The 14142-nt window shown below is 37.0% G+C and overlaps 1 protein-coding gene across 1 annotated transcript in view; it reads left to right on the forward strand.

Annotated features, from left to right (window-relative positions):
- Positions 1 to 14142, forward strand: part of PATJ (PATJ crumbs cell polarity complex component) — a gene marked incomplete at its 3' end in the record, with an annotated part of 366093 nt that overhangs the window by 211899 nt on the left and 140052 nt on the right. Inside the window, exon 28 of the mRNA XM_079698741.1 lies at positions 8617 to 8813. Coding sequence (XP_079554867.1) covers positions 8617 to 8813 — 197 coding nt within the window. The remainder of the gene's footprint in view (positions 1 to 8616; positions 8814 to 14142) is intronic.

The raw sequence follows: 14142 nt of genomic DNA on the forward strand, positions 1-14142 counted from the left end.
AGAATCATCTAAGGACCTTGTTACAAAGAAAACTTTACCCTGTTTCTAAATTTTTCCCCAGACTTACTGGCTCAGGATCTGCTGGTGGAGCCCAGTCATGATTCTGTTTTATAGGCTCTAAGGGTAATTTTTAGGTAGCCAGCCTGGCAGATAATCTAAGGAGACTAAGCCTGGGAAACACTGTTTGAGTTCCCTTAAGTGAACTTCTTATTATTTAAAATTCTACCAGCCTAAGAGATAGCTGTGATGTGAGAGTACAGAGCTCTTAGGTTCAGCAGACCTGGCCCAAACACTGGCCAAATCACCTTAACTCTCTGAAGTGTCAGTCCACTCACCTGCAAAAGGAGGTGTTTTCAAAGATGTGGGAAGGATTCAATGACATGATGAACTGTGAAATGTTTTTTTCATGTAAGGAGATATATGATAATATGGGTATTCTAAAGATAGCTTCTTTTACTGAGGGAGAAATTGGATATCATTTTTGTTCTTTGAGATGTTATTGGAGAAATTTAACATGATCTGGTAAAGAAAAATTGAACTACAAACTAGAAGGCCTTAGTTTCTAGCTATAAATTAGCATTATAGCATTATATTCATTTCTTCAGTCTTATTTTTATAAATTGGGGAGGGTGCGTGCTGTAAGAGAAGGTAGCTTTACACGATACCTTAGTTTCTTTTGCTTGATTTAAAAGTCTCTGGTTTTATGATATGGTGAAAACATGGCATTTAATTTATCTGAAGAGTTGGACCTGTCATCTTTTAAGTCCCTTGTAGTTATGGGTTTGAATAAACATTGTAGGATAACTCAAATTCTGAGGCCTGAAAATCGTAATATAAATTTAACTGGAAATTAAAGATCATATGTGTTACAGAGCATTTGGCATTTTTTTTGTGTACATGGCCACTTAATCTCCTTTATTACACTTACAAATAAAATACTTGTCCACAATATTTTCTTAAGACTTCTTTTTTCCTTTTTTTTTTTTTTTTTGCGGTATGTGGGCCTCTCACTGTTGTGGCTTCTCCTGTTGTGGAGCACAGGCTCCAGACGCGCAGGCTCAGCGGCCATGGCTCACGGGCCCAGCCTCTCTGCGGCATGTGGGATCTTCCCGGACTGGGGCACGAACCCGTGTCCCCTGCATCGGCAGGCGGACTCTCAACCACTGTGCCACCAGGGAAGCTCTAAGACTTCATTTTTTTAGAGTAGTTTAGGTTCATAGCAAAATTGAAAAGGAGGTACAGAATTTTCCATATACCCCCTGCCCTACACATACATAGCCTCCACTGTTATAAAAATCTCCCACCAAAGTGGTACATTTGTCACAATTGATTAACCCACATTGACACATCATATTCACCCAAAGTCAGTAGTTTACCTTAGTATTCACTCTTGGTGTTGTATATTCTAAGAGTTTGGAAAAATGTATAATGACATGTATGTATCATTATAGTATCACACAGAGTACTTTCGCTGTTCTAAAAATCCTCTGCACTCTGCTTCTACATCATATTGAAACTGGAATGCAAAGTTGTCTTCGTTACTAACATATATTATTATTATTATTTAACATCTTTATTGGGGTATAATCGCTTTACAATGCTGTGTTAGTTTCTGCTATATAACAAAGTGAATCAGCTATACGTATACATATATCCCCATATCCCCTCCCTCTTGCATCTCCCTCCCACCCTCCCTATCCCACCCCTCTAGGTGGTCACAAAGCACCGAGCTGATCTCCCTGTGCTATGCGGCTGCTTCCCACTAGCCATCTGTTTTACATTTGGTAGTGTATATATGTCAGTGCCACTCTCACTTCGTCCCAGCTTACGCTTCCCCCTCTCCGTGTCCTCAAGTCCATTCTCTAGGTCTGCGTCTTTATTCCTGTCCTGCCCCTAGGTTCTTCAGAACCTTTTTTTTTTTTTAGATTCCATATATGTGTTAGCATACGGTGTTTGTTTTTCTCTTTTTGACTTCACTCTGTATGACAGACTCTCAGTCCATCCACCTCACTGCAAATAACTCAATTTCATTTCTTTTTATGGCTGAGTAATATTCCATTGTATATATGTGGCATCTGGCATTTTTATTGTGTTACTGCTCTTCCTGTTTCATGATGCACCAAGAAAAAATAAAGAGAGAGAGAAAGAAAGAAAGAAAAGATAAAGTATCAATCTCTTTGCTTTTCGTTTCTTCAGTTTAATAGAGTTGATTTTTAAAAGATATTGTATACATAGTCCTAATGGATTTTGTTACTTTTGAATACAAATCCAAAGAAGAAACAAACTATTTTTCTACTTCCTTTAACTGAAAGAATGCATTGTCTTTGAAACAAATTGCATGTGTCTAATGGTTTTAGGTCTCAGATGGCTTTTATGTAGCATTGTTTGGGGTATTGGCAGAAATGTAGGCAGAGCAATTGAAGAAGACCTTAGATATCATCTGTCTATGCTTCCAACAGGCATATATTGTATATATTAACCACCTAATATATGTCAGGCACTGTTAAGTGCAGAAGACAGCAGTGTGCTACATGTACAAGGAACTTTGTGGATTTTATATTATAGGATAGGGCAATAGAAAGAAAGCAGAAATCTAAAAAGATACTTTCAGATAGTACTGTGAAGACAGACAAAACTGGGTTTGCATCCTTATTATATCAGTTTCTAGCTGGGTGACCTTTGGCAAGGTCACAGTCTTATTTCCCATATCTAGATGCAGTGATGACAATTTCTACCTGATAGGATGGTTTTTAGCATAATTGGAGAAAATTTATTGGATGATTTTAGTGCAGTTTCTGCAACTTAGCAGGTCCCCAATAAATTATTACTGAAACTTCATAACTTTTCAAGGATACTCAGCTCTTAATTGTTCTAGGATTTGCTTCTTTGCTGAGCTTTGTTCTGTTGAGCTTACCCCCTCCTCCTATTTAAAAAAAAAAAAAGATAATTTTAAAAGTCAAGGAAAGCTGAATAACCCATGTTTAGGTAAGTAAAGTTGGAGGAAGTTGGATGCAGGATTATTGGAAATGTCAGCTAAAATGAGTTTTAAGCATTATGCAGTAGAAGTTATATATGACCAGTAGAATGAGAGTTGGCTAGAATATCTATGATAGTCAGTGTAGTTTGCAGACATTAATTGGTTTTCCTGACGATACAGTGAAATGGATGGGTCACTTCAGCTGCTGGTATTTTTCTCATAGTTTTTCTCTCTCTGAATTAGAATTATTGATATGTATGCTTGTCTTCAATGATAGATTTTAAGGTCCTTGAAAACAAATTCAGTAGTGTGCCCTTCACATCACAAGCCTGACATGAATTTGGATGCAATCAATATTTGTTAATTGAAAAAATGGGAATATGCCAGTGTCAGAACAAAACAATTGGCCAGAAAAATAGGGCTGGAGGTTTCAAAACTTTGGGATAACAAATCTACAACTTAGTCCCTTGGTGGAATGTTGATAAGGGAACCAATTTTTTGAAGGGTCTTTTAAGCCTATAGATAGGGTTTTTTTTTTAATAATTGTCATAAAATATACATAACAAATACACCATTTTAACTACTTTTTAAGTGTACAGTTCAGTGGCATTAAGTACATTCACATTGTTGTGCAACTGTGACCACCATCCACCTCCAAAACTTTTTCATCTTCCCAAATTGAAACTATGGAAAGGGTTTTAATTCCACACTTGGCTGGCACACAATTTTAAAGTCACCTCAATGACCTATGAACCATGGGACAGTCACTTGAAACAGTGATGTTGTTCCTTTGCTCCTCAAGAAGTTGTCCTTGGGACTCCTCAATATAAGTAACTCAAAGAAGAGAATCTGGGGAATAATGATGCTAGAGCCCCTTCCTCTCCTGATTCCCATTGGAGGACTGTGTGCCTGCTTCCTTCATGCCATCATGGGGAACCACTGTTTCCTTTCACAAGTCTCAGTTTTCCTCAAGATAGACAAAGTTAAAGAAGAAAAAGGTAGCTTTGTCACCAACTTTAACTTAAAACCTCAATATAACTAAATGATGAAAATGAAATCATGGTTGTGTTGTTCCCCTAACATTTGGACCCTATATCCTAGGAATTTTTAGTTAACATCCACTTTAAGGTAACAACCCTATTTTACAAATAAGTTAGTAGAGGTTCAGTATTTGGTCCAAGGAACCAGTGGTGTTAAGTGCCTCAGCTAGGACTTGAACCAAATTCTGACCCTTTAGCCCTTGCTGTTTCTATTCAGCCACAAGAATGCATTGATAGAGATTCACCTTTTGTAGCACAGTTTGAGTTGTTCATCATTTGTGATAGAGCCACATTTTACCAAAGGAGGATCCCTCGTGTCATTAATCATTTACATGTCTAAGCAGTTGAATGTGTAGTTAATGGCCATGAAGGTTATTTTTTTTTTTCTCTGAAGGTTGAACAAGTCAGACAAATTTTGGAATCTGGAAGTCTTTTTATATTAATTTAACACTAAAACCTTTCTCAGCTCATTCTTGTTTTCAGTCCCAGGGGCAGAAGATTGCACTAAATATAATCCTTCATAGCATGTTACCATCATTGGCCATCTGAGAGTCCCTTTTTGGTTTTCTTTGCTCCCTTGTATTCCTGTCTGTTTACACCCAGTATAATTAACCATTCTATTGTGTTAAATATTTGTGTTTTTGTATATGCACTTGCAAAATATGTGTTGTGGTTTTTGTGCAGAATGTTAATTCGCATAAATATTATTACATAATGATGTTGACCCCATTCTCTTTTTTCCCCATTTCACTCAGCACTATTTTGAAAATATCTTTATGTTAATACTAACATTAATTTATTATTAACTATTAATTTATGTCAAACACAAGAGAACTTTAAAGTTATTTTTTGTCATTATAGTTTTTCATAGTTTTATTGCACTATGTCCAAAGACACAGCCTGTATGATATTGATTTTTTTGAGACTTATTGAAGTTTCTTTTATGATCCAATACACAGTCTGTTTCTTTAATTGTTCTGTGTGTGCCTCTCCCAAAACGTGTATTTTCTGTCTGTCAGATGTCACAGTCTCTTACATATAATACCTTGAGCTTATTGTGTTGTTAGTCTTCAGTTTCTTTTTTTTTAAGATCTTTTTCTGCTTTATTATTTTCTGAGAAGGATGTGTTAAAATTTTGTTTTATTTGTTTCCTTAACTGTGGTATCATTTCTTAACCATCTTACCCTATAAATCCTGTAAACAATACAGGTGAAAGTATAACTGCTCTGGTTGAATCTGGGAGAACAGGTCTTAAATCGAGTGTCCCCTCAAGGCCCCATCCCCAGAGTACCTCAAGGCACCTCTGCAGAGTCCCTAAACTGGAATATTCTTTCTTTTTTTTTAAATTTATTTATTTTATTCATTTATTTTTGGCTGCATTGGGTCTTTGTTGCTGCACGCGGGCTTTCTCTAGTTGCAGCAAGCGGAGGCTACTCTTCACTGCGCGGGCTTCTCACTGCAGTGGCTTTTCTTATGGAGCACGGGCTGTAGGCCCACGGGCTTCAGTAGTTGTGGCACACAGGCTCAGTAGTTGTGGCTCATGGGCTCTAGAGCACAGTCTCAGTAGTTGCGGCACACAGGCTTAGTTGCTCCGTGGCATGTGGGATCTTCCCAGACTGGGGCTCGAACCCGTGTCCCCTGCATTGTCAGGCGGATTCTTAACCACTGCACCACCAGGGAAGCCCTGGAATATTATTTCTGTAAACAACCTGTCAATTAATCTTTTAACCTTGTACTCTTATTTCTTGTCACCCACCCACTAACCCAAACAATTTTCCGTTCAAAGCCAGATGGGCTTTCACGTTCTCTTCCTCACCCACCTGCATAGATGCTTTTCCCTTGTCATTACATCTACCAGGACTCTTCTTCACATAACCAAACTCTGTACCTTATTCAAAACCCTTCTTGTTTATGTAAACAATGAAAACAGTAACTCGAAAGGATATACACACCCCAGTGTTCATAGAAGCATTATTTACAATAGCCAAAGAACCTAAGTGTCCATCCATAGATGAATGGGTAAAAGAGATGTGGTATATATATATACAGTGGAATACTACTCAGCCATAAAAAAGAAGATCTTGCCATTTGTGACAACACAGGTGGACCTAGAAGGTATTACACTAAGTCAGATAAAGAAAGATAAATACTATATGATTTCCCATAGACGTGGAATCTAAAAAATAAAACAAATGAACAAACTAAATAAAACAGAAGCAGACTCATAGATACAGAGAATAAACTGGTGGTCGCCAGAGGTGGGTGGTGGTTGGGCAAAATAGGTGAAGGGGATTAAGAGGTACAAACTTCCAGTTATAAATAAGTCATGGGATGCAATGTACAGCATAGGGAATATGGTCAATAATATTATAATAACTTTGTGTGGTGATAGGTGGTTACCAGACTTATTATGGTGATCAATTTGTAATGTATATAAATGTTGAATCACTATGTTGTACACCTGAAACTAATATAATATTGTATGTCAACTATACTTTAATTAAAAAAATAAGAGAACAAAACATTCTCAAATTCTGCTTCTTCCAGAAAATCTCTTCTAGCCATATCAATTCTTAGAACTCTAAAAGCAATTATTGCTAGCACAATTAATTTAATGCTTATTCACTGACCTAATTCACTAATCATTTAGTATTTATTCAGTGACCAGCACTTGTGGTGGTTGGAATTTCTATTTACATAACTGTAGTTGTTTAATATTTGTTGTATTTGTTTGCTTCCCCTATTTTACTGTAAAAGCATCTTGAGGGTACCATGTGTTTTGTATGCTCTGTTAAGGTACCCACATAGTGGCTTGTTCTTGGTAGTTGACCAACAAAAATACTTTGAGTTTATTTACTTCAGTGTTGATATGAATAATTTTATTTCTAATTAGAGGACAGTTTTATTACATTGCAAGTTCTTTGTTTTATTGTATTTTGCTAAATGTGTTCTTTATTATTCATAATAAGCATTATCAGTGAAAGTTCTTTAAGATTCTCTTCAAAATCCTTGTAAAGCAGGCAGATTTAACCTCTTTATAAAATAAGCAGTCATTAAAAAATAAAGAATAAAATAAGCAGTCGTTTATCATTCTTTCAATATAAATTTATGCATAAAATAGCTTTTATGGGTTTAAATTTATCTAGTCTTATAAGGCAGTGTTATATCTGGTAAAGTGATGAAATGGACTAGGCTGTCTTCCTTCCCCTACCCCTTAACACTAACTATTCGAGTTAAGTTTTCAACTTGGAAGGTTCCCTCTAAGGACAATAAACTTAAGTCAAGTGTTAGAGCGTAGAGAGTTTCAGGATAGTCACAAGCTACTGCTTGGCTATTCAGCTGATAAGATGATTACATCACATGATGGAGTAGTCAGCAAGCCTCTGAGCCCTGGCAGCACACCTGGGCTGAGCTGGTGCTGTGTGGGGTACAAGGCATGTCTAAAGCAGTATCATTCCCAACACTGACCTGCCAGTGTGGTTTCATTGCACAGAATCGACACAAGTGAAGTATAACCAGCCAAATCCTAAAATAGGTAATTTAGAGCATAAAGTGGAGATTGCAAGGTGAGACAGAAGATCAAATAAAAGAATTATAAAATACCTATAAGTCATGAGCCGTTAAGTTCTTTAAGGTGTATTTTATTTAATTTTCCCAGCTTCATGAAGTGGGTATTATCATGCCCATTTTAAAGAGGAAAAAGTGGAATTCCGTAGAGGTAAAATAATATATTAATTATTGGACATTGAGTAAGTGGTAGATTTGTGTATTGAATTCAGATCTGACAAGTAAATCAACATCCTTAATTCCCCTTGTTTTTACTCACATAACACCCAATATTGTTTTTTGTTTGTTTGTTTGTTTTTTTGCGGTACGCGGGCCTCTCACTGCTGTGGCCTCTCCGGTTGTGGAGCACAGGCTCCGGATGCACAGGCTCAGCGGCCATGGCTCATGGGCCCAGCTGCTCCACGGCATGTGGGATCTTCCCGGACCGGGGCACAAACCCGTGTCCTCTGCATCGGCAGGCGGACTCTCAACCACTGCACCACCAGGGAAGCCCCCAATATTGTTTTGTACCCTTTGTATACTTTAAAGAAATGTAATTATTTAGATTTAATTGTTGATTTTCTTTCCTACTGGACTGCAAGTCCATGAGAATAGAACCATATCTGTTTTGTTCAGCGTGATATCTCCAAGACCAAACACTTTGCTTGTTAACACAGCTGGTGATCAGTATATATTCTTTGTTTCCCTTTTTGTCTTTTTGGAAGTTGGGGGGTGGCAGGGTAGTGCAGGGAGGCCAGGGTTTCCACCACATTGTGTTGACTCTCTTAGGTAAAATAATATGTAGAAAGTCTAGGCCAGTGTGAACCTGAACAATCAAGGAAGGTTTTATGGGTGAGCCAACCTTGTTAGATGGAGATGAAATAATTTTTAATTGTAACCTATATATAAGGCTATGAATGACCTCAAGTACTTCGCTCTCAAGAAGGGACAATTCATTGTAGAGGCATCATCAAAGATCGGGAAATGCCAGTATCTTGCTAATACAGATTCAAGTGCTCTATTTAAAATTTTTTTACCTTTTTTTTTTAATAGAAAAAATCAGGCAAAGATATGCAGACCTGCCTGGAGAATTGCACATTATTGAACTTGAAAAGGATAAGAATGGACTTGGACTCAGCCTTGCTGGTAACAAAGACAGGTCACGCATGAGCATATTTGTAGTGGGAATTAACCCCGAAGGACCCGCTGCCACGGACGGCCGAATGCGTATTGGAGATGAACTGTTGGAGGTGAGGGGCATATATTCTTTTTTTTTTTTCCTACTAGGCTCATTTGATTCTTCTAATAAAATCTGTCCAGTTACTTTTATTATAATGATGACATAAGGGCAAAATCCATATATATATATATATATATATATATATATATATATATATATATATATATATATACACACACACACTCTGTATCTAGTATATCTGTCCATCTAGGGGCATATATCCTGAATTTCTGTTCTGGTGAGATGAAGGGGTATAGAGGATATTGTATAGGAAAATGAAGTGAAGGGGAAGAATATTATAAATTACATTTTCGTCAACTATTTATTATCATTTTCCCAAGCGAGAACAAAAATCATATTGTTGCTTACAGTTGCTGTTTGCTGCTTGAGTAAAAACTAATCTCACAGGGACTTCCCTGGCAGTCCAGTGGTTAAGACTTAATGCTTCCACTGCAGGGAGCACGGGTTCGATCCCTGGTCGGGGAACTGCATGCTGTGTGGCATGGCCAAAAACCAAAACAAAACCAAAACAAACAAAAACAAACAAACTAATCTCACAAAATAATTTAGGGGTCCTTAAGTAAAATCTCATGGAAACACATTAAAAGAATAGGGCTTGTTTTTAAATATAAATTCCAAAAGGTTCAAAACTAATTTGTGTGTTAATCTAATGTTATTGGTGTTTATCAAAATCCTCTTCAGCTTCTGAATTAACCGTAAGTATGACATTTCTTTTTGTTATTGTTGTCAGTTAGTTTTTTGTGAAGGTGTTATAGCCAACAAAACTTTATGAACTGGTTGTCAAGGATTGGCTAATATCTGTGAAGTTGGTAGTGTGGTTAAGGCCACAGGTTAAGGAATAAGATTTCTTATTTAGGAATAAGAGAAAAAGAAGAGAAGCTCAGAAGATGACTGATCCTCTGCTACTGCTCTGGATGATTTCATCAATAGTCTGAAAAGGTTATCCTCATTTTCTAAGCTTAAAGTCAGGGTTTCTGCTCTGAATTTATCTTAGTTTGATATTTGTTTGCCTGTTCCTCATTCAGCTAACAGTTCTTTGAGTGTCTCTTAGGACTGAACACAAAAAAAGAGATGAATACATCCAATCCCTTCATTCAAATAGCTCACATTCTCAAGGAAGAAAAGAGACATAAAAAGATTGTCGCATAACAAAAATGAAAAAAAAATTACAACAGTTGTAACAAGAGCAATATGTACTTGGTACCAGACATAGCTTTACTGTTGAAGTCACAAAGTAAATGAGGTGTTGGGATTCAATATTAGGCAGTTTGACTTCTTAGCTCTTAGTTAACCAGTGTGCTCTAAGGCCTCTTGGGTAAAATGCTCCAACACTTGGACATTTGGGGGAGCTGAATTACAGAGGTACTGAGTGTCAGACTACTTACTTAAAATGAGCCCTTTACTAATTTTTCATTTTACAGTTTCCTCTTCAGACTTGGAATAAAATGCATAGTCATCCACAGTGTGACTTGCCTAATAATATCTACAGCTAAAGCTGATCAGACACAACTGTGAGGACACTAGTATCGCCCTCTGTCTTCTAAGCCCCAGTAGTTTCTCCCCATCTAAAACCTGTTTTCACAAAGAAGTCACTTCTGGAATTACTTTTCTTTGCTTGTTCTTTTGTAATATAGCATCATGAAAGGGACCCACATCGGGTAGTAGCACTGATTAGCATAATCATTATGTAAATAAAAATCAATGGTGACAGTATGTATTAACCAATATAATTCATTGCTTCACTTTCATTTCCTTTGGCTTATGCTTAGAGATTTCTTCATAAACGAAACTGAAGTGATAGTGGTCGTAATAAGATAAAAGTAAAAGCTAATTTACTGAGTTATGCCTAGCATTTTACCTATGTGCTCACACATTTGTATTCAGTATTCTTAAGAGCTCTATATGGTATGTACTGTTGTTATCCCCATTTTGTGGATAAGAAAACTGCATAAGTAACTTACAGAAATAAGTTACTAAGAACCCAGGCTTGCCAGGCTCCAAGAACCATGCTCTAGCCACTGAAGTATACCGCGTTCCCCACGGTGCTTCAACCAAACCCAATCTGTTTAGATCCACGAGAATCCTGATTTATGATGCCCTAGGCTTTAGGAAATCATGTATATTAAATCATTCTGTTGTATTATATGTACCTAAACACATATTTCCTGTCTCATGTGGTACATGGAAATGTTCCAAAAGCTATACTTTGGAACATGAAGATTCTAGTTCTATTCTCTCTGCGTTATTAAGACTCAAGATGGAATGGCCGATGTGATCCAGACCAACAGGAGAACTGGTATTTTATTTCTCTGTCTGACATTTTATTAGATAGAGGTAACAGATGAGCTGTGGCTGCACTGAGATTGTTTTACAGGCCATACAGAAAAGTCCACACTCTACAGGGCAGTGAGCACTGGACTAGGAAGACCTACTTTATCTTATCCCAGTTCTTTCAGTTATTAGTTGCATTTCAGAAGGGGCTTAAAGTACATGGCACGTGGTTGACTGTTAATTAGATCACATTTCCTTCCTTAAAGACAGAAACTTTAGGTATTTGTTTTCTACGCTAGAGGCTAGAAGAGCTCTCTCCTGACTGAAAAAGAATATTAACATCTTGCTATTTCAGGGCCCTCCTATTCCTTCCTTTGACTTTCTGGATTTGGTCTTTTGTTGCTATTCAGTAACTTCATCTTCGTTCAGAGATGAAAAGAGCAAGAAGATTAAATATGGTAATAAGTTAATCACCCTGCACTCTGCACTGAGTCTCTTATTTAAATAAAATAAAATAAAATAAAATATGTTGAAACACAGATTCTAGCATCACAGACCTTTGGCTAGTTATTTATCTTCTCTAACCCTCAGTTGCCTCCTTTATCAAATGGAAATTTTTCATTTATTCAGCAAGAACTTTACTGTGCATCTGTTGTGTAGGAGGAAGTATGTGAACACGGTGCGATTTTTCATTGGTGAACAAAATCCATGGTCCTATTCTCATAGAGCTTACAGTCTAGTGATGGTATAGCCTCAACCTCAGAGGGTGTTATGAGGATTAATGAGAGAAGATATGTCAAGTTTTGCCACAGTATCTGGCACCTGGTAATACCATAACGAATTTCAGCTGAGAATATTTATAAGTTAATATTTTCATGTGGATTTGTGTATTTTGGTTCCTTTTAGCTTGTTTATATTAATACATTTGTCTCTGAAAGTATGTTCCAGAGGGAAACCACCTTCTTTTTCTTCAATAGCTCCATGCAGCACCTTGAAAAGCTGAGAGAGTAGAACAGTGCACATACTGAATTCTTATGCAGTTATAAGTCATCTTCTCATATGCTTCTGGCTCTAGGTCAGGGATGACAGGAAAAGAATCATGTGGGAAATATTTTCCTGGTTTCTTTTTAGGGCTGAGAAAAAATTTCAGTCATTTCTCTATGATACGTGAAGAATTTGTATATAGCATAATATCAAATCCAGTGTGCTTTTGAACTGAGAATAAGACATTGATTTAATGATGAGTACCAGGAAAGCTGGAAGCAGTGTTACAATAGCTGTTCTTTGGATAAGCAGTGTATTAGATTGCAGAAGGACACTGCATCACGAAGGAGGCATTTACAATGGGCTTTTAGATTATGCTTACTAGATTTCTGGGCTAGAGCAAACCTTTTGTATTTGCTTACCCATTCACACTCCATTTATTTTTGTCAAATGAGGTAAAGTTATCCATGTCTTCATTATTCTTCCAACTCCACCATTTGCTCATATTTTTTCTCATAATTGCTTTGTTTTTATCGTTATGTTATTACTTTGCTCACAGCTTCTTTTATTTATAGTTGATCTGACTTCTTTTAGACCCTCAGATGAGGCTAATTTATAGGAAGTAGAAACGAGAATGGTCAAACATACACTGTAGCTTCTCTGAAGTGAGAAACTCTGCATCTCTACTCGAGCCCCATCCGTGACTGATTTTTGGCATGACACCTGCCAGCAGTTTTGTTGCTGTGGGACTGCATTGTTACAGTGCTAGAGCAGTCCACGAGTTCCGTCGATTTATGGCTCATGTATAAAAGAAATCTTACATTGAGTTCCCAGAAGACAATGTGATTAAATCTCAGCTTCTTTCCCCTTTACTGTGATGCTGGTGTAGGGGTTCTGAATTAATTTCAAAAAGCATTAGCATATAATTACCACGTAGACTGGAATGAGACTTTCAGTAGATTATTGGCTTTCCCTCAGCAATTAGTCCCAGAAAATACACAGGCCTGGGCATGGTGCTTTCATATGAATATAGGATTTATTTATAATCTTCCCTACAGTGAAAGTGTGGGGATAGAGAGCTGATCGTGCCCTGTGGGGAATTGGTGTGACTTGTCAGGTGACAGAAGCAGCCGGAAGGAACAGTGTGGTGGCACAAGAAGTGCACAGTGGATGGGGCTAGCATGTCTGGCTCCCACACCCTTCAAGACAGAGGAGGAAGTCCATTCCCTTTATAACATTTACCTGCAGCATAGTCTAAATTAAATCTTTTTATTTTTGCGTGTGTATAATAGGTTTATTTAAGAACCATTAAAAATTAAAAGTATGACTACTTCCCATATTTGCCAGGGATAAAGACCTAGAACTACAGGTAAACTCAGATCTTTTTGTCTAGTAATACTTATTTTATAAGAGGAAAAAACTGAAACCATAAAAGTTAAATGACTGACCCAGGTAGGTGTAGCTCCTTTATGACAAAACTCCTGTCTGAGGGTCCCTACCACCACACCAGTCCCAAAGGTTGAGCCTTCACTCTCTGCTTGTTGCCAGTGAATTATATTTGGAAGACTTAGATGTGATTTAGAAGTACACTACAGTAGTGAATAAATCACCAGCTCTTAGGCATCCATAGATAAGATTCTAATTTACAGTCAAAAGTTTCTATCGTCTTAGATTGGCTCTTTTAGATTACCATACATGGATGTAATTTTATAAAGTACGCTTCTTAATGAAGTAATTATTCCCTAAGAGACCTCATGGAATAAAATATTCCATTGTGGAAACACTAGTTTGAGGAGAAGAAAGAACAGTAAAGGATTTCAAAATTGCAATAAAATTATTTTTCCTATGTTTTATTTACAAAGATAGGTTTATAATAGCTAAAAGTGCAAAAATAAATTGATTGACCAAATTTTTTATTGTGTCAGTGGTGTCAAAACATATCAAATTTTACATTTTAAATAAGTGATTTATTGTATGTCTATTATATCTCAATAAAGCTGCTAAAAATGAGTTGATCAAACCCGACAAAAACCATAAGCAGGTCCTGAATATGACCTTCCTAT

This window comes from Hyperoodon ampullatus, assembly GCF_949752795.1.
Source record: "Hyperoodon ampullatus genome assembly, chromosome: 2".
NCBI classification, from domain to species: Eukaryota; Metazoa; Chordata; class Mammalia; order Artiodactyla; family Ziphiidae; genus Hyperoodon; species Hyperoodon ampullatus.